This window comes from Triticum dicoccoides, chromosome 7B (genome assembly GCF_002162155.2).
Source record: "Triticum dicoccoides isolate Atlit2015 ecotype Zavitan chromosome 7B, WEW_v2.0, whole genome shotgun sequence".
Classification (NCBI taxonomy): Eukaryota; Viridiplantae; Streptophyta; class Magnoliopsida; order Poales; family Poaceae; genus Triticum; species Triticum dicoccoides.
The window spans coordinates 360,888,723-360,910,305 of NC_041393.1; the positions used below are offsets into that span (position 1 = coordinate 360,888,723).

Sequence of the window (21,583 nt, forward strand, 5' to 3'; positions counted from 1 at the left end):
GGGGGGCTATGGAGGGGAGGGGGTGGGCCAGCTGGGCCTGGGGGTTGGCCCAGTTGGGCCACGGCCCAGAGGGGGGGGGGCTTCTCCTTTGTTTTAGTTTAGTAACAGTTTTCTATTTTCGTATTTTCTTTTATTTATTTATTCTCTTGTTTCTGTTTTCTTTTACTTATGTAATATTTTATAGTTTTACAAAAAGTGAAACCCACACCTAAAATAGAGTTACAATTATAACTACTGCCACAAAAGGTTTTAACCCTGGACAAAATAGTATAGTATTTTATAAAATCCGAAATGCATTTATTTAATTGTTTTACCTACTACTTTAATTACTTAAGTGCATTTAAACCTTTTATAAAAATGTGGTTTCGCCACCATAATTACCTATGCATTATTTGACACAACCCAAACAATTTAGTTTTAATATTTCAAAACTTTTGTCGTTTGTCTTTATTTTAAATTTTAATTTGACGCGGTTTGAACTAACGGACGTTTAGCATCGGTAATCGGGATGACGTGGCTTGATTAGCGTGGGATTATTTTAGCAAGATTATCCGGGCGTCACACTCTAAATGAGCTATCACAATGCTAACCCTAAAACGTACGGGATGAGGGAGTATATATAGTCAAAGGGGCGAAGGGATACATGGGTCACGAGCCAAAGGAGCTACGCGCAGGCAGGATGGCGCCGGATGTTCGGGCGATGGGCCAGATGTCCGGTGTCTCGTGAGGCGCCGGATGTCCGCTTGGAGGGGCCGGATGTCTGGTGCTTCCGGAAGGGCCGGATGTCCGGTGGAGAGGCCGGATGTCCGGGCTGTCAGGACCAGGTTCTGTGCTTTCGGGACACCTTGTCTGGATATCCGGGCGGGAGGCCGGATTTCCGGTGAGGGGCCGGATGTCCGGGCGGGACGCCGGATGTCCGGTCGCTGTAGTTTCTTTTACAGAGGGCTGGCCGTGTAGATCTCCAGGGGCCGGATGTCCGGGGTCCTGGCCGGATGTCCGGTGCCTAGAGGCTGCTTTTGCCTTCTTCCATTTGTTCTTTTCTTCCTTGGACTTGGGAGCTTGGCCATCTTCATGTGCATCCTCGGAGGGTCCTCTTGGTACCTAATCAGGCACAACATTCCGGATTGAGGTAGTAGCCATGTCTCGAGAGGATCATATGATATATCACTAAGGAGAGAAGTCACCTCGGTCTCGAGAGCTCGAGCTCGTGCTCTAGTCATGGGTCCTCTAGGTGCTTGGTGAGACGATGTAAGGTCCATGGGGATGACCGAAGGATGCTCCGCATCATCTCCCCCCCCCCTTGTGAAAGATCCGACCTCGGATCAAAATCCTCATCACCATGGTACGGGGAGAGATCACGTTGTACTTGTCGCGTGAGAGATCGATCTTGTAAGCGTTGTTGTTGTAGCGTTCTAGCACCTTGAAGGGTCCGTCGGCTCGAGGGAGAAGCTTGGACTTGCGTTCATTGGGGAAGCGGTCGTTGCGAAGGTGTAGCCACACGAGGTCTCCAATGTTGAATATCATGGGATACTTGTTGACGTTGAGCTTGGTCGCGAGTCATTGTACTTGGCGCTTGATGGTGTGCCTTGTATCTTCATGCATCTTCTTGATGTAGCTTGCGCGGGCACTTGCGTCGAGGTTGGTGCGCTCTTGTAGAGGAAGAGGTAGAATGTCCAATGGGGACAATGGGTTGAAGTCGTAGACGACCTCGAAGGGGGACTTGCCGGTCGTCGAATGTCTTGCACGGTTGTAGGCGTACTCGGCGATGGGTAGACACGCCTTCCACTCCTTGATGTTCTTCTTGATCAACACGCGAAGTAGAGTGGAGAGTGTACGGTTCGTCACCTCCGTTTGGCCGTTGGTTTGAGGATGGTATGCCGAAGAGAACAAGAGCTTGATCCCTAGCTTGGCGCATAGCGTCTTCCAAAAGTAACTCAAGAACTTGACATCGCGGTCCGAGACAATCGTCTTTGGCACTCCATGTAGTCGCAAGATTTCCCTACAAAAGAGATTTGCAATATGTGAAGCATCGTCTATCTTGTTGCAAGGAATGAAATGTGCCATCTTAGAAAATTGGTCCACAACAACAAAGATGGAATCCCTGCATTTTTGAGTTCTAGGAAAACCAAGTACAAAATCCATGCTAATGTCTTCCCAAGGTTGATAAGGAATAGGTAGAGGCATGTAAAGACCATGGGATTGAGATTTAGACTTAGCTTTGTGACATGTAGAGCAACGGTTGGTGAAGCGTGAGACGTCACGGAACATCTTGGGCCAAAAGTAGTTCTTGGAGAGCGTGGCGAAAGTCTTGTCACGTCCAAAGTGTCCCATGAGTCCGCCTCCATGAGCCTCTTGCAAAAGGAGCAAACAAAGAGAAGACTCGGGAATGCAAAGTTTGTTAGCTCTCATAAGATAATCATCCTTTATGTAGTATCGTTCCCAAGACGTGTGTGTCAAACACTTAGCATAAGGAGTAGCAAAAGAAGGATCATGCTCATACAAGTCTTTTATATGGTCAAAACCAATAACATTCAACTCAAGTTGAGTGACAAGTGTGCATATGCGTGAAAGTGCATCCGCAACTATATTTTCCTTACCCTTAATGTACTTGATCACATAGGGGAAAGATTCAATAAATTCACTCCATTTGGCATGACGCTTGTTCAACTTAGTTTGACCTTTTAGGTACTTTAGCGTTTCATGATCGGTGTGTATGACAAACTCATGAGGTCTAAGATAATGTTCCCAAACATGTAACACACGCACTAAAGCATACAATTCTTTGTCATAGATGGGATAGTTAAGTTGAGCACCAGAGAGTTTTTCACTAAAATATGCAATGGCTCGTTTTTCTTGCATCAAAACTCCGCCAATTCCAGTACCACTTGCATCACAATGAACCTCAAAAGTTTTCTCAAAGTTGGGCAAAGCAAGAATCGGAGCGTGAGTAAGCAAAGACTTGAGCTCATCAAAAGCGGTGGATTGCAAAGATCCCCAAACAAAAGGAGCATTCTTCTTACTCAAGGAATGCAAAGGAGCGGCAATTATGCTAAAGTTTTTCACAAAGCAACGGTAAAAACCTGCAAGACCAAGAAAACTACGCACTTGTTGCAAATTGGTGGGTTGGGGCCAAGTTTTAATTGCCTCAATCTTAGTTTCATCAACATGGACACCTTTGGAAGATACAACAAAACCCAAGAAAACCACTTTGTCAACACCAAACGTGCATTTTTTCAAGTTTGCATAAAGACGTTCCTTGCGAAGGGTTTGCAAAACAGATTTAACATGATTAATATGCTCTTTCATAGTTTTGCTAAACACAAGAATATCATCGAAGTAAACCACAACAAAGACTCCAATGTAACGTCGAAGCACATGATGCATAAGACGCACGAAAGTACCGGGAGCTTCCGATAAACCCATAGGCATGACTAACCATTCATATAAGCCAAATTTTGTTTTGAAAGAAGTTTTCCATTCATCACCCTCTTGTATGCGGATTTGATAGTAGCCACTTTCAAGATCAATTTTTGAGAAAAAGTTGGCTCCGCTAAGCTCATCGAGCATATCATCTAAGCGAGGAATGGGATGCCTATAGCGAATGGTAATAGCATTTATAGGTCTACAATTGGAACACAAGCGGAAACTTCCATCGGGCTTAGGCACAAGTATAATGGGAACGGCACAAGGGCTTAAGCTTTCACGTACATGACCGTTGTCGATGAGTTGTTGTACTTGCCGTTGTATCTCCTTAGTTTCTTCGGGGTTTACACGGTATGGAGCTTTGTTTGGGAGTGGCGCTCCGGGGATGAGGTCGATTCGATGCTCGATGCCTCGTAGAGGAGGTAGACCCGGAGGTAGCTCATGGGGGAAAACATCTTGGAATTCCTGCAAAAGAGATTGAAACACTAAAGGTAGCTCGTGAGAGGTGTTAGTTTTTGGTTCTCCATCCTTGCACACAAGGACAAAGTGCATAACACTCGATGGGTTCTCACACACTTCTCTCATCTCACTTTTTGTGGCAAATAGGACTAGGTTTTTCTCTCTAGGCGAAGAGGCGCTCAAGTTTGGCTTGTGGCTCTCACTCACTTTTGTGCGGATCACTTTCTCACTCTTCTCTCCATGATGGGTGGCTTGCTTGTTAGCTATCACTTGACTAGGAGACATAGGTCGTAGCACATATTCCTTCCCTTTGATCTTGAAGCTATAGTGATTGGTGCGCCCGTTGTGGATGACACCACGGTCGAATTGCCATGGTCGACCAAGAAGGAGGTGGCAAACGGTCATTGGGACCACATCACACTCCAAAGTGTCCTCATATGCACCAATTTTGAAGGATACTTGGACCGTATGCTCAACTCGTATAGTGCCGGAGTCACTTATCCATTGGACCTTGTAGGAGTGCGGGTGCTTCCTCTTGACCAATTGAAGCTTGGAGCATAATTCTTCACTTGCCAAGTTGTGACAACTACCTCCATCGATGATGACCTTGACGGACCTTCCATTGATGTCGGCCTTTGTGTGGAAGATGTGGCATCGTTGGTCTTCTTATTGTTGATGTTAAAGAGTCAAGACTTTGGAGACAACGAGAGCGGGGCTCAAATCCTCATCACAAAAGACTTGATCATCTTCATGCTCATTCACGCGCCGGTGCATGGCCACTTGCTCAAGAGCTTCCATCTTCTCATCACTCATAGAGTCGTAGGTACCTTCGTCGTTGAGGATCATGGTGCGCTTGTTCATGCATTGATACGACTTGTGGCCTCGGCCGCCACAAGTGAAACACTTGAAGGAGCTTGTCTTGACGGTCTCATCGGTCGGAGTAGATGATGAAGCACGCGGCTTGAAGTTGCTTGTAGTAGGAGGGAGACGACTTGAACTTGCCGAAGTTTTCTTGTAACTTGACTTGTCGTCGTTGCTTGGAGAAGGCTTGATTGATGTAGATGTTGGAGGAGTCATTGAAGCTTGGTTGTTGGAGAGACCGTAGGTCTTGGATGAGTACTTGGCGTACTTGAAGTCATCTTGCACTTGACGTTCGGACTTGGTAGCTTGATGTACGAGCTCAGTGAGGTTGGAGTATGGTTGGAAATCGACAATCTTCTTGATGGGATGATTGAGTCCATTCAAGAAACGTGCCATAGTTTGCTCATCATCTTCCGTGACATTGGCTCGAATCATGGCTATCTCCATTTCCTTGTAGTATTCTTCAACACTCTTTGTTCCTTGCTTGAGGAGTTGTAGCTTCTTGAAAAGATCGCGGTTGTAGTAGGTTGGCACAAAGCGTGCTCGCATGACATCCTTCATTTGTGCCCAAGTGGTGATTGGAGGTTCACCTCTTGCTTGTCGTCGCTCAATGACTTGTTCCCACCATATGAGCACATAGTCTTGGAACTCAAGTGATGCCATTGCAATCTTCTCTCTTCCTCATAGTTGTGCAAACGAAAAATTTTGTCGACCTTCAATGCCCATGAGAGGTACTCTTCGGGATCATTGCTTCCATTGAACTTGGGCATTGTGAACTTGAGCTTGCCATAGCGTTGTTCTTCATTGTGTTGTTGGCGATGGTGATGATGACGCCCTTGACGTTGAGGATAATCGTCCTCATGTTGCTCTTGGTGCAGAGGAAGTCCATGATCAACTTGCTCTTGTTGAACTTGAGGTTGAAGTGGAGCTTGACGAGCTTGTGGAGGGGCTTGAGGAACTTGACGTTGTGCTCACGGGTGGTAGTTCCTCTCTTGGATTTCTTCTCGAAGGGCTTCCTCTTGATTGCGCCTTTCGCGATTGCGGTTGGCGATGGCTCGACTTGATTCTTGAAGGGCATGGTGCGCCTCAAGAGCTTGCGCTTCACGTCTTGTTCCTCTTGGTGTAGGCGTGCTCGTTCTTCCTCTTGGCGACATAGACGTTGTCGTTCTTGAGCTTGTGCAAAAGCAACTTGGTGTTGTGGAGGATGAGGTAGATGCTTGTCGACTTGCTCTTGTGAATGCTTGTCATGTAGCGGATTGCGAGCTGCATGGCGGTCTTGACGCGCGGCTCGTCGAAGAGTGTTTGATGATGGTGTACTTGAGTCGGAGAAGGTGTCGTCGGAGTGTCGATTTGAGCGGCTCCGTCTTGAGGATGAAGAAGTGGAAGGACGGCGGTTCCTCATGAAGGCGCGGATCTCGTCCATTCTTGCATCATTCTCTTGCTTGTGAGCGTCGAATTTGTTGTGGAAGTAGTCCCTCATTGCTTGTTGCTCTTGGTGCAATGCCTTTTGAGCTCCAAATAGGTGGCTCTTGGTGACGAATGATGACATGTCGTCGTCGTTCTCGATGAGTGGTGGATTGGTAGAAGAACTTGGCCTATCCATCATTCCAAACAAAATGTGAGTGGTAGATGGAGAAGAACGTATACCAAATGTACCTTGATCGATGTTGAAGATGAATCAAGTTCACTCAAATGCGGACAATGAAATAGCACTTTTGGTACCAATTCTTGTCGGTTCTCACACCTACACAAGTAAAATCTTATGGTGGAGCTTGGTTAGGATAGTGGCACAAAATTTGATGCAATTGTAAGTGAGCTTCAATAATGTTGGAAAAGATTCACAAATTTGCAAATGCAACAAGTAGACCAAGCAATTTGTTGTACACGGAAACACACACGCAAATAGATAGATGGGATTGTGCAAACCAAAAGTGAGCCAAAATTTGGAAACCACGAAAATGCTCTTGTTGCACAATACTAGAGAGACGTTAGCACGATTGCACAATAGGCGGATACGTAAACTTGTGCACAACCTACTAGGCAAAAATGCAACGATCTCTATGTCAAGTATGCTATAAGTTTGGTGTTTCGGTGTTATGATCCAAGATGATCTTATATGACAATCTTAATGTTGTATGATGCTATGGTTCTTGCTTATAAGCTCTTTGCTTATCTTTCCTCTTTGCTTAAAAGCTTGGGTGGTTCTTTCACTTTTGAGCTCTTTTCTCATGCAAAACTTCACGAACCAAGATAGCAATTGTGTATGCGATGAAAACTTTGTGACACACAAGTAGATCTCAAGATATGCACCACTATGGTATGGTATGTATGCTATGGAGTATGATCACTAATGTGCACAAGTCACGTTGCCGGCAATACTCAATGACTAGTCTCGATGGGTAAGCTAGGCAAAAGTAGGGACATGTGGGGTATCAATGCAATTGCAAGGTATGACAAAGATGTCGTTGAAGTTACCGTCCTTGGCGATGATGAATAGTCGATTGAGATGAGCAGTGGTGATGTTGAAGTCGAACCGTACCTAGATAGCCGAAACACAATAGGACACGGGAACCACAACCCAAACTCTCAAAGACCAAAACGTTTCAAAATCGATGTAGGAGGTAGCGGTGAACGGTGGTGGTGCTTATGGAAGGTGGTGTGGGTATGCGGAAGTAGGCGTGGGCTCCGGGCAAAATTGGGCGACAAAATGGTGGATGGTGGTGCGGGGGTGGAGTTGCTGCTGCCAGGGGCCGGATGTCTGGGCCAGCGGCCGGATGTCCGGGACGCCGGATGTCCGGGCTCCTGGATCGAGGACGAACGCGATGAACTCCACGGGAAAAATCGCAACTCCGGGGCAAAATTCGGACGAATTGGTGGATGGAAAAGGGTGGGAAGGGTGGTGAAAGGTAGATCCACACGCAGCAACACAAATCCATGGACCAAATCCAACAAAATCTCAACTCACCAACAAATCACAAAAAAAATTGGGGCTATTTTTGGTGGGGAATTTTCGGATTTAGGACGAAAACAACAAAATCAAGCTAGAAACCGCGGGGTAGGGGCTCCAAAAACGTGATCAACGTGGCTCATGATACCAAGATGATGTAGGGCGGAACCCTAGGGACCGATCTTTCACGTTTGGAGAGGATCCTACGAGGGAATCATGAAGAACGCACGGAAGAACATGAGGAAATCACGGGGAGGAACGAGAGAAACACTCAACCGACAAGAGATCAATCACACAAGGTCTAGATCATCGAACCACGAGTAGCACAAGATACAAAGTCAACAACGGACGATACAAGTGGCGGTAGCTCATCTCCGAGAGGAGGTCTTGAATCCATGAGGGATCTTCCCGTAAAGGGGTCTTGAATCCATGGTGGATCTTCTCCGAAGAGGCCGCGGTCTCTCACGAGGAGGAGATCCGTATGGATGAGCAAAGCTCTATCTCTAAATGAGCTATCACAATGCTAACCCTAAAACGTACGGGACGAGGGAGTATATATAGTCAAAGGGGCGAAGGGATACATGGGTCACGCCCCAAAGGAGCTGCGCGCAGGCAGGATGGCGCCGGATGTCCGGGCGACGGACCGGATGTCCGATGTCTCGTGAGGCGCCGGATGTCCGCTTGGAGGGGCCGGATGTCCGGTGCTTCCGGAAGGGCCGGATGTCCGGTGGAGAGGCCGGATGTCCGGGCTGTCAGGACCAGGTTCTGTGATTTCGGGACGCCTTGTCCGGATATCCGGGCGGGAGGCCGGATTTCCGGTGAGGGGCCGGATGTTCGGGCGGGATGCCGGATGTCCGGTCGCTGTAGTTTCTTCTGCAGAGGGCTGGCCGTGTAGATCTCCAGGGGCCGGATGTCCGGGGTCCTGGCCGGATGTCCGGTGCCTGGAGGCTGCTTTTGCCTTGTTCCTTTGGTTCTTTTTCTTCCTTGGACTTGGGAGCTTGGCCATCTTCATGTGCATCCTCGAGAGGGTCCTCTTGGTACCTAATCATGCACAACATTCCAGATTGAGGTAGTAGCCATGTCTCGAGAGGATCATATGATATATCACTAAGGAGAGAAGTTACCTCGGTCTCGAGAGCTCGAGCTCGTGCTCTAGTCATGGGTCCTCTTGGTGCTTGGTGAGACGACGTAAGGTCCATGGGGATGACCGAAGGATGCTCCGCATCACCCGACAATGAATGAGTGTATGTTTGACCTTTTATATACTCCCACCGTCCGGGTTTATTGGGCCCGTGGGAGGAGGGAGCGCGCCCGCTCTGATTAGGCCCCTCTGTTGACCTGGCTGCCAAAAGTAAGTGCGCTCCATTTCTTCCTCGATCTCCCATGCCACGGTTCGTCTTACGGAACGCAATCAATTACCAGCGTTGCACCAGAAGCTGATGTACATTGAGCGTACTAGTACTCCTCCTAGTCTCACAGCCAGCCAGTGCATGCGCTTCTAATCATCTTTTCATTGGGCAGATGCATGCGCCATGCAACGACCGAGCGCGCGCGAGCTTGCGCCTCGTTCGAAAGCGGCAGGAAAACTAACTGAGCCTAGGTTACATGCGCGTGAAGCGGTTTGCTTTGGGCAGTAAATCACGCATGAAAACCACAGAAACAACACTTATTTCAGAAATTGATCATTTGTTTTGATACCTGTGTTTTGGTCGGGGCCTAATAAACCTGGACGGAGGGTATCTCTTATATAGCCCTACGTCCACCTCCGGAAAGGCTCCAGGGGTAATCCGGTCCATCCAACCCAGATACGTGTCCTTACCCACCAAACGAGAGGAAATCGAGTATTAATTGGACGGCCCTCCAAAATCACTGAAAAAAATATTATGGTCTTCGTCTTCTCCTCCCACCCTCCGCAGGCGGCGAAGTAGAACAAGGAAAGGGTCCAATAGAAAAGTCTGGAGCAGCCGTGGCGACGGCCACGGCCAGGCCACTTTGGGCGCAGGCAAGGGCAGTCGGGAGTCACCGCCGATCGTGTCGTCGCGTGCCTGGCCAGGCAGGGTGAAGAGGGTCGAAAAGTAGCGGGGAATTTCTTCCAGCCGCAGCGCACGCAAAGAATCCAGCCACCAAGGGAACGGAGCGAATGGGAAGGAAGGGTTTGGATTCTAGCTGAGCCCGGTGCGCGCACCCACGCACGCACATACGCGCAGGACGGAGAGCGGAGGCAGCCGGAGGCGGCGGTGCTGTGTTTGATGAGGAAGTCTGGAACAAAAGGTACACGCAACCCTAGATCTTAGAAATCTCACTAGTCTCTCTACCTGCTGCTTTGCTAGCTCCCCTGCCGCCCGGATCAGGTCGGTTTTACAGGTCAGCTTGGGTCTGGAGGCGGCCGCCGCCACGGTGACCACGCTGTTTCTCGCTGGTTCCGCCACGAGCTACGGATGGAGGACATGTTCTCGCCTTCGGGTGTTAGATCTGCTTTGTCCGAGGATTTTGGACTTCTGGCAGCGCAGTTTGTCTCAGGTCAATCTGGGGCCTGTAGCTCTTGTTTATCCTTTTTGTGCATCTGGCAGCGACAGGTTCTCTTCGGAAATTCCTCATCTTTCAGATCTACCTGCTTGCTGTGGTTCTCTATGCGGCGGAGGAAACCAATGACTCAAGGATGAAGGCAGTTGACTTGACTTGTGGTGGTCTTGTTCTGGTACCAAGGGTGTTCAGTCCTGGCAGGAGAAACCACATAGTTTAGCTTCTGGCGTGCTGTTGGTGCTGCAGGACAAATGTGCTTGTTTGTAGCCTGGTCGGAAGCTCAAAGTTTCTTATTTTGCCACTGAAAACTGACCCAGAAACTCAATGTTTTCCTTAATTTGGTGCTGATTTGGTTCAAGGAAGTGGCTGTTGATGTTGCCAGGGGGGCAGTGGCATTGCTGAGGAATCCTCTTTTACTTTTTAACTCTTGCTTATGTGCATACTCTGTGGACTGTCACACTATTATTCTTCAAACAGTATCCTAAGCATTGGTGGTATGGTGCTCAACAACAACCTTCTGTTGTTTTTGTTTTCCAGAGGGTATCGAGGGATCTATTGGATTTAAGCATGGGATTGATGTGAACCCATCTTCTGTTTCTACTCAAACAGGAGGAACGCGATCTGATTTGATGGTATGCACGTGATTTTCCAGCACTTTGCGCCGTGCTAAAAGCTTGCCATTGTCTTGATTTTGCTATAAATATCTATGTTTTGCCTCATCTTTGATTTCTTACTTGCTGTTCGATTCTCTTGCCAGATTCGAGTGTGCAGTTGTACTAGAAGGTCCTCGTCACTTCATAATCCTAATACCAGAAGTATTATGATGACCTGCAAAAGCTGTGGTGGCCAATCAACAGTGGACAGAGGTGGGCCATCGTGTAGCAGCAACCTTAACACCAGCGATTTGGAGCTCCCCAGACCTATAGATCCTGAGGTGAGATGGAAGACTGTAAACAGAAGGCAAAGAGCTGCAAGGAGAGCAAAGACCTTTTCTGGAGGAGACAGATTAAAGGATGAAATTATATCTTTCTATGCATGTGGCAATCCCACGAGTCTAGAAGTGGCTCAAGAAGAGGCTTCAGCCTCTGAATCTGAGAAGGTATTTATTTCCTCCTTGAGAATACGGTGAAATGAGAGTCAATTGCCCCATTCAGTGAATATCAGTATTCTTGACTATTTAATTATCCGTCTGCAGCTTGGGGTATCTATTCTTGGTCGGCGCTTTGGTGATCCCATGGAAAATGTTCCAATAAAAAAGAGAAGAGTTCATATGGATTGTTCTCCATCTCCTCCATCCACCCCACTGCTAGTGGATCCTTATGAAAAAATACCGAGCAGATCTGGTGGAGGCATTTCATCATATGGCAAGCACCGCAAGGTTAAAACACTAGGAGGCAAGCACATGGAAGAAAAGAGAGGACCTCTTGAAGCTGCTGATTTTTCTGGTATATCAATACTGGCTGCTGCTGCCTGTGAAAGTGAGATGGATGTTGCTAAGTTAAATGGTGAATGCTCGAAGTCAGCCCGCTCTCTTGATGAAAGAAAGCAAGAAATTATCTCTGGCAGTTCACTGTTGGATCCTCTACATGGAATTAAGGGGGATAAGCTAAATATCCGAGACAGGGCCCTGAAATTATCTGAAATTGCTCCTGACATGAAGCCTTTGTTTCCCACTACATTAAATAGCTCTGAGTCTGCTCCTGACATGAAGCCCTTGTTCCCCACAACATTAAATGGCCCAGAGAATCTTGTTGGATCTGCAGCTGCTCTGGAGGGTAATACTGCACTTTATTCTTTGTTGAGCAATGCAAACAAAACAGATATTTTTTCATCTGTTTCTGATGCTAAATCTTCGGATGTTACCATGTCAACTAACTCGAGCAGTCCAGGCAAATCAGTAGGCTGCTTTGGAGATACAGTTGTGCACACCAAGCATTCCAATGCGGCTCATGATTCTAGACTGCACTGGGATCTTAACATTGCGATGGAGGCGTGGGACGCCCATTGTGGTGATGATGATAATCATGATATGGTTGGTCCTGATCCTGTAGCTTCTGTAAGTGATTGTAATGATGCTCAAAAGGAGATGAACAAATCACAGGTGTGTCGGGATCTTTCTCAGGCAACAGTTGCTGAGGTCATACTTCGTCATTCTGTTGATAAAATTCACGTGGCTGATGCAGCAAAAGATGGTAACGCAAAGGGTGAAAGTGATATCCCAGGTGATGGTTCATTTCATCCTTTGTGCAGTCGGTCTCCCCCGAAAGTTCAGCTATTGGAATCCGAATGTTTAAATGGAGATGATTCCTCTGCCAAAACAAACAATTTGCTTGATCTGCAGAAGAGTAGTTATGTTTCTAATGTGTCATTGCATATCGGATCTAATCCAGACTTGAGTTCTCTGTCTCTTACTAAGGAACATTTCGCTTTCGCTGCAAATGTGGAGAAACTTGATGTGTCACACACTTCACCCCTTGATTGTGAAGGTTTGTCTCACTTGACTTCTGAGGATGCTCATGCTGGAGGTAGTTCAATTCAAACAAGTGTTCTGGGCTCCAGAGTGAAGCCTATGACAAGCAGATTAGTTTCTGAGGAAAGCACAAATATTGCAACAGTTTCCAGTAAAAGTTTTACTGACGCTGGGTGGAGCGATGATAAACTTGGGCAAGCTTCACTACAGAGCATATCTGAATTTAAAAACCATGAACTTTTGGATGTTGATTCAGGAACTAGTAAAATTGATCAGTCCGTCAATGACAAGGCTGAACATGACACTGACGTATTGTGCGTTGACAAGAAAGCTGCAGATGCAGACAATGATTCAGACCTCCCTGATTCTCATCCAGAGGATAACCTACGCACTTCTGATTGCGTTATGTCCTATGCGCATATAGAGGGTGGTGTGGATGCAACAATCGATTACAGAAATCGTTTACTTGCTTGTGTCAACGCTACCAGTGCAGAAACATGTTACATCACCAGTGATATTCATGCTCATGGTCTCAATTCAGAGTGCACTAAACAAGCAGATACTGACATGGACAATATTGTGGATTCAAAATCTAGAGCACAAAGCCAACCAAGTGGTTACAAACATGATCTTCAGAAGGTCACATCAAATAATTGCCTTGAACACCGCTATCAGACAGACACGTCTCGTTTTAGCAAAGATCTTTCTGTGACCGGAAAAGTTGACGTCGAGGAAGATGATTCTCAGTATGAGGATGGGGAACTTAGGGAATCTGGTGACCGTTATTGGGCCGATGACATTTATGAAGAAGTTAAATGTGCTAGTTATCAGGTATCAGATTACAAGGATGAAAAAGCTGCCCCAGACATTCATCATGTACCTGTTGGCTCTGTTCCAAACAATATGGTTATGCCAGTTGCTAATTACAATGGAACGTTATCGAGGAAGGAAGATTGTGATGTTTCACCCATCTCATCGAAGCGCTCATGGTCAAGTAACTGCTTGGATGGTGGATCTGGAATGATGTGTGCTGCAAGTGCTCGGAGCATTCATGTGAATATGAAAAATGAGAGTCGAATGTATGACAACCTAGACCTTACAATAGCTCGATCTGCTGGGACCGTTAGCCAGTCTGAAAGGGGTGGTGATGGTTTAGGTGAGGATCCATTGAATATCAGATCAAAGCCCGTGGGATGGGATATGTTGCCTGATCAGAGGCACTCTCGAGAAGATTCAAGAGACAGAGTTGATTCTTCTAACCTGTGTGTTTTAGGTACATTAGAGGCAGCTGAAGCCTGTGAATCATTTCGACCAATGGGGTTACCAAATAGAGACGTACAATCACGACTTGATCGGCTAAGATCATTTGACAGACCCCACAGAAATGAGCACTGCAGGTAAATTTGAGTTAATATGTTTAGCTGTCATCTTACACATAATTAAATCCTTGTTTGTGCAGTATCGTAATCCTAGTGACTAATGCCGCATACTCTCTTCTTTAATCCAGATCTGATGATGGCTATGGTTCTGGCTCAAAAACTGAAAGGTCTGTTGATAGGCCACATGGCAGGGCCGGAGCATCTCGGCATATTCAAGCAAACATCCGAGGGGAGCAGTGGGCTGAAAATTCAAATAGTTCTCGTTCTACCCAGCGAAGATCACCTGATTATAATAATTATGGCCCAGCTGGTCCAAGAAATGCTGCTGAAGCTGCTGTTGCAAAGATGGAGAGCAGTGGCTTTGTTGTTGCAGCTGATGGCACTTTGGTAAGAGCTGTTGATGCAGCAAATACAAGTACCATGTCCAGAAGGATGAGAAACAAAAGTAGCTTCTATCACCCTTTGTCTAGACGGTGTTCCCCAGTTGACAGAGATGGAAGTCGTGGGTTGTCCAGAGAACCTGCACATGCTAGGGAAGCACCTCCAGAACGATGCTTTGGTGCTAGCGGCAACCGGTCTGGTCGATATGGTTCTCAGATGGATAAAGATCATGCCATTGATGAAAATTTGAGTTCAGTTCATAGCTCACTGTCTAATAGACAACGGAGGTTCCCAGCGCATAGAGCCTCACTCGACCTGTCACGTGCTCACAGCAGATCTCCTTCAGGATCTAGATCTCGATCACCACATGCTTGGACGTCCAACGGAGGCTCAAGTATACGGAGGCATAGTAGATCTCCTAATTACATGACTGGAGTTAGAATTGGTAGAATGACTTCACCTCAAAGACAACATCGATTCAATGATCGAGTTATGCGTGGTAGTCCATCAAGAAATTCCACTTACTCTCAACATGATTCAACATGGGTTGAAGGAAGGAGCTGCTCAACACTAGATATTTCTTATCACAAGAAACGGTATTCTCGGAGGAGCCCACCTCTGAGAATCACCTCAAGAAATGACATGTTCGATTTAATGGATTCCCAAGGACGGTCAAGATCTCGAGAGTTCCACCGCCCAACACGTGACTTCAAAAGGGGAAATAAGCATGATGGGAATGGTGATGATAAAAGATGTAATGATAGATATGGAACTGTCAAACCATATGAACATAATGGTGCTGTGAAGCAGTTCAGGAATCATGCTGGAGATAAACCTCATCCACACACTTCTGCACCCAGATCACCTGAACCGCAAAGAGGAAGCCCTCAGCGATTTTGACGAGGACTTTGAGAGGAAGCTGGTTGTGTATTTGCCTCATTTTGGAACTAAAGCAGATAAGAATCCTTTAGTTTTGATTGAACTGTAAAGGACAGTACTGCAAATCCATGATATCTGTCATTACTATTTGCCAAAGGGATGTCTGTTCAAGCCAGAGCTGAAATTATGCACCTCTCGGAGTGAACTGCAGATTAACTTCACAATTTTCTAGTTTTCCCTTGTAAATATTTATATCAGTAGTAGGACCACAGTTTCATGTTTCAGCCTTTTGGCATTTCTTTTTATTTGATATTTTTTTCTCACTTTGCAATCTTATTTAATGGGCATTATCCCTGTATGAGATTCACTTAAACAGGTTCAATCAATTGAAGCATCTGGCATCACTTCTGTCATTTTGCATCACGGAACTGTCAGTTCTGTAAGTTGTACGTGTGACTGGAGGTTGTATTCGTTTGACGCATATTTGGCCACCAGAACCGAGTTCTGGATATTTTTTCTTCTTCTTTTTGGCAAGGAACGCCACATGTTAAGTACAAACTGTGGTAGATGGCCAACTCACACCTCACGATTGCCATCCTTCAACAGAGCGCCATGCACAGTTAGTTCACGAGCTAATTTCAAACCCTAACATACAACATGATTTTTATTTTTATATCTAAATGAAGCACCCAAATGCTTAATAATGTAGCTGCACCCCAAATGCTTAATAACGTAGCTGCACTTTTTCGTTGAAACGAGTGCACCCTCATGTTACACTCCAATGTCAGTACACGATTGCCATCCCTCAACAGAGAGCCATGCACAGTTAGTTCACGAGCTAATTTCAAACCCTAACATACAACATGGTTTTTATTTCTATATCTAAATAAAGCACCCCAAATGCTTAATAATGTAGCTGCACCTCAAATGCTTAATAATGTAGTTGCACTATTTCGTTGAAATGCTGCACTCTTTCGTTGAAACGAGTGCACCCTCATGTTGCAGTCCAATGTCAGTACATGTGACTGGTAGGAACCGCATGGTACTAGTGTTGGTAGTGCTCAAGGTTAGGGGTAAGGATTAACTACATGCATGTGCTGATGTCATTCCATTGTATTTCATCTATTTTATTTTGAAAAGCTACAAAATTTTAAACGGGAGCCAAAACAAAGATCCATTTCCACAATTAGGTTTCTCGCGACAACCCTTTAAAATTAGATCCCATATGGACATGTTTTAATGATTTTTTTCAAAAGCAACTTTGGCTCTAGATTAGTCAACTTTAGTACTAAATAGAAGCAACTTTCTTGTATCATATGTACTAGTGAATTTACCTAGTAAGTATATCGTAGACGACATAGAAACCATGACACAAATTTTGACCGTATATAGGCAACTGAGTATCGTTCGTAGGCAACTTTGGCATTACAATGAGGCAACTTTCAACACTAAACGAGGAAACTCCAGTTACGAAGGTGCATACAACATACATTACGCGTATGTGATCCTATTATCGCCTATCCATGTTCTGTAAGAAACATATTTCTCCTGGTTCTCTACCATAATTAAGAAATTGCCTATAACATCACTGGTAGGCAACTAAGCATCACCGGTAGGCAACTTCATAGTGTTTGTAGACAACATAGGAAAACAATGATAAGCAACTTCACAATATTGTAGACAACTAATTCGCAAAGTTAGGCAACTGAGCAGCAATGATAGGCAACTAATTACCAATGGCAGACAACTAGGCATCAATGGTGGGCAATTTCATAGAATTTGTAGACTACTAAGCATCAACCGCAGGCAACTAACCATCGTCGATAAGCAAGCTGGGATACTGTTAGCAAAATTCACAGGTACACATAATGCAGTGAAATTGCTTATATGAGTACTAAAGGCACCTCATGTTTTGTGTGATTTTCCCGTTTCATACAAACCAACCTAATTGGGAATTGTACTAGGACAAAAAGAAGAAGTTGCTTCTCTATATCACTAAAGTTGCCTCCATTGCACCCAAAGTTGCTCATGATTTTTTTATGGAACCTATCCATATGGGATCTAGTTTTGAAGAATTCGTCGTAAGAAACTCAACAGTGAAAATAAATCTGAATTCTGACGCTCGAATTAAAAGTTACGACTTTTATTTTTTTTATTAAATGGAAAATAAATGCACGTGGGCCAAAGATCTTGGTTGATTATATGATAACGTACCTAGGCACACAGAAGGTGGTGGGAGGGGGGGGCAGGTGGCTTCCTATTTTTGTGCCATCTTTAGGACCTGGTTGTCTCTTTTTAAAAAGGGGGTCTGCTCAATCAAACAAACGAGCGCGCATGCACTCCCTAGCCACGTCCATAAAACACCTAGCAGCGCTAGATCATAATAACTTGATCTAATACCTTTCTTCAGTACTGTTGAATCTGTCTCCAGAATCATGTGGTCACACCCCATTGATGAGGTGATTTGCTGAGACCATTTGATCGTCTGTCCTTGACTGTAAGACTTCTTTCATCCTAGTACCCCCTCCGTAACATAATACAAGACGTTTTCTGACACTACGTCATAGTGTCAAGAAACATCTTATATTATGTTATGGAGGGAGTATTATTTTTTATATAGAAATTTGCTTTAATAGTTTTCTTGCTTGAAAGAAGTCGAAATTGCACCCCGTTTCTTACCCGTACTCCCCCTTTTTTATCCGGGGACAAGGTTTGGACCCAGCAACTAGACACCCATGTGTCCGGACTGTTTGATACCCATCAAACCAAGCATATATGCGGGGAAGATTTGAGGCCGTTCAGATGTGAACGCCATGTTGGACACGGCACACTAGACCCACCCCAAATGTCATCAAATTTGGCAAAATCGCCCCCTCTCCCACGCAAGTCCTCCATTTTGCGTTCACATCGTAACCCTCCCTCATCCTAGCCGTCAACGCTTGCTTCCCCTTGCGACCGCTGCCATGGACACTAGGTCAGTGTTGTTCGTGGGTGTCTCCACCGTTCCAGTGGCCAACGCAGAGAGCATTGCCCGCAAGGATTGACATGTTCGGTAGCGCAATTGCTGCCATGGACACTGGGTCAGTGTAGTCCATGGGTGTCTCCACCATTCTGGCGGCCAACGCGGAGAGCGTCACCCAAAATGATTAGCATGTTTGGTAGCGCGTCCGTGGGGGACGAGATGGTCGAGAAGACTGGTTGCAGCGAAGGAGATCATCGACATGGAGTCTGCTCCGATGGCATCCGCCACGCTCGCGCCCTTGGCTATTCCCATGTTCAATGGTGTTCCAACTTCGCATTGGCCGCGCATCCCGGACGTATTCATGCAAGACCCGAACGCCTTCCTGAACAAGATGTATGAGTCGTCGCAGCTTCAACGGTCATGGACGACATCTGGAATTCCGTCGGTGGACATGCCCACGAATTGTTCGAGGATATTTCTCAACCAAATTTCACTTAACTTGTAACAAAATATCCTTAAATGTTGCACTTGATCTTGCCATAACTATTGCATGTTAATCTTTTTGACCAATCTATTGCATCTTAATTCAACTGAACTTGCATCATGATGCATTAAATTAGTTCTCCCTCAGATCCATCTTAGTTTGCCACTGAAATGGGTGTATCTAGATGCATTTTAGTCTAGATACATCCGTTTGAGAGACAACTAATATGCATTGGAGGAAGTATTACACAACATCTGTGCTATGTCACTCATTGCATGTTGGATCTTTTCTGTAGTAGTAAGATCGCATTCGTAGTGTTTGTGCTTCTTCCTCGCAATAAGCCTTGCAGATGGTGTGAGCAATGATGCAAGGTCTCAGAATGTACAAAGCGTGAAATATAAGCAAGAAAAACCACCATGAACATTCGAAGCATCCTCTGCTTTCTCCCTTATTCATGCATTAGTGTAGCGATGCTATAGTGAGTCGTCGATGCCTATTCTTATGCATATGCTTATTATTGTCACTTGATATTGCCTTTACCTTCCATTCCTAGCATGCCAAGTTAATTGCCTGCTTTTTTTCTTTGTTAACCCTACTGATTTCGTAGTATGCATGCTTAAGGTGTTGCTTGAGTCATGTGTATCTATCTCATGTTGTTGGTGGGTAGCTGTTAACCTCTCTCTGGTACACTCTTTTTATTTGTTATGCCATTACTCCTATAAAGAATGCTGGAGTACCCACCTCCCTGGGCTCTTCGCGGATGAAGAGCACCTCTGAGCCGTCCGTTGCTTGGTGGTGTGCAGCAGGAGCCACTTGGACATGCTCCAAGATGTCCTATCTTCCCGGACAACTCGGACCTGGGTGATCCGGCTGGAGGGTCCATGGCGGGTGGACCATCCAGCGCACACGGGGCCACCGACATTGGGCAGTGTCGAGCGCACTCGCGGGTGAGGCACCGCGTGCTTTCTTACGTGTGAGCTGTGCTGGACCCGCCCGGGGCATGTATGCCCCGTGCGGGGCTAAAGACGCGGGGCTGAGTCAGTCACGTCGGACCCGGACGACCTCGCTTGAAGGTGATATAGGGAAAATCCTATGTAGGCCTGATCTTCACGAATTGGAGGTGGACTCGAGGAAAAACACGAAGAACACGAGGGGGAACACACATAGATGCAAATAAATATACACATGGATAGATACTTGATCCAAATCATCCAAAGAGAAGAGAAGGAACAAGATAGGGTTCTTCCCCAAGTCCTCAAACAAGGAGGGAAAATACATAGATTGATTTTCCCATATATGGGCCTTGAATCCACTAGGGAACTTCTCCAATGGAGTCTTCTCTTTCTCAAGAGGAATCCCACAAGGGTAGATATGTGAGCTAAGATCTAGTGTAGTTCTAATCTTAGGTAACCCTAGAAATGAGGATGGGGAGGTCTACTATAGTGCTAGTCATGAAGGGCTACGTGGGAGAGAGATACAAGGCCAAAGGCCTGTGATTGCACACAGGCAGGTACTAGACATCCAGTGTTTACCGAATGTCCGGTCGGTCGCGAGGGACCAAACTTCTAGTGGTCATCGGATGTCGAGATACTTGGAACCTTGTTTAGTGTTCTCCAATTGGTGTTGAAGATGTTCGGTGTAGCTTGAAAACTATCACCGGATAACTTTCTTCATCTTGGGCCAACTCATCTGAAAGCTCTTCGAAGGTGTGTGAAGCCACCATGTCGACGCGTAATCATGGAAGTTACTTGCGGTGCAGTTCACTTTATCTTCGGAGGGGACTTGAAGTAGCTTGAGGTAGGTGTCCATATTGCGCTCCCACTCGAGGTACTCTTCGGGTTCTTGAGTCCCTGATACGTCTCCAACATATCTATAATTTTTGATTGTTTCATGTTATTATGTTATCAATCTCGGATGCTTTATATGAATTTTTATGCTATTTTATATCATTTTTAGGACTAACCTATTAACCCAGTGCCCAGTGCCAGTTGCTGTTTCTACTTGTTTTTGGGTTTTCAAAAAATCAATACCAAACAAAGTCCAAACACGATGAAACTTTACAGTGATTTTTTCTAGACCAGAAGGGACCCTAGAAGGTTCAGGAGGAGGCCAGAAGAGGTACGAGAGAGACACGAGCTCATAGGGCATGACCTGGGGGGGAGGGGGTAGGGCGTGCCCCCTGAGCTTGTGGGCCCCACGCAACTCCATTTGACCTAGTTCCACCTCTATAAGTTCACATATATTCCCAAACCAACAAAGAGCCACCCGAAACACTTTGTCCACCACTACATGCTTCTGTTCTTCTTCTGTGATCCCATTTGGAGGCCTTTTTTGGGTACTATACCGGAGGGGAAATCGACCATGGAGGGCTTCTACATCATCGCTGCCTTTCGATGATGCATGATTAGTTTACCACAAACCTACGGGTCCATATCTAGTAGTTGGATGGCTTCTTCTTTCTCTTTTATGTTCAATACAATGTTCTCCTCGATCTTCTTGGAGCTCTATCCGATGCAATCTTCTTTTGCAGTGCGTTTGTTGGGATCCGATGAATAGTGGGTTTATGATCAAATTAGTCATTGAAAGTAACTGAGTCTTTTCTGAACTTTATTATGCACGATTGTTATAGTTTTGTATTTCTCTCCTATCTATCCATTTGGTTTGGCCAACTAGATTGATTTATCTTCAGTGGGAGAGGTGCTTTGCGACATGTTCAATCTTGTGGTGTACTCACCCAGTGATAAAAGGGGGTAGCGAGGCCCGTATAGTGTTGTTGCCATTAAGGGTAAAAAGACGGGGTTTAATCATATTGCTT

At 45.8% G+C, this 21,583-nt stretch overlaps 1 protein-coding gene across 1 annotated transcript; it reads left to right on the forward strand.

The window, feature by feature from the left end:
- The first annotated feature begins 9,988 nt into the window (after positions 1-9,988).
- Positions 9,989-15,735, forward strand: LOC119335783. The gene is made up of 5 exons (XM_037607857.1): positions 9,989-10,210; positions 10,751-10,845; positions 10,971-11,312; positions 11,409-14,080; positions 14,191-15,735. Exons 1-5 carry the CDS (start codon positions 10,129-10,131, stop codon positions 15,341-15,343), a joined length of 4,344 nt encoding a protein of 1,447 aa, XP_037463754.1. The 5' UTR covers positions 9,989-10,128; the 3' UTR covers positions 15,344-15,735.
- Positions 15,736-21,583: the final 5,848 nt, after the last annotated feature.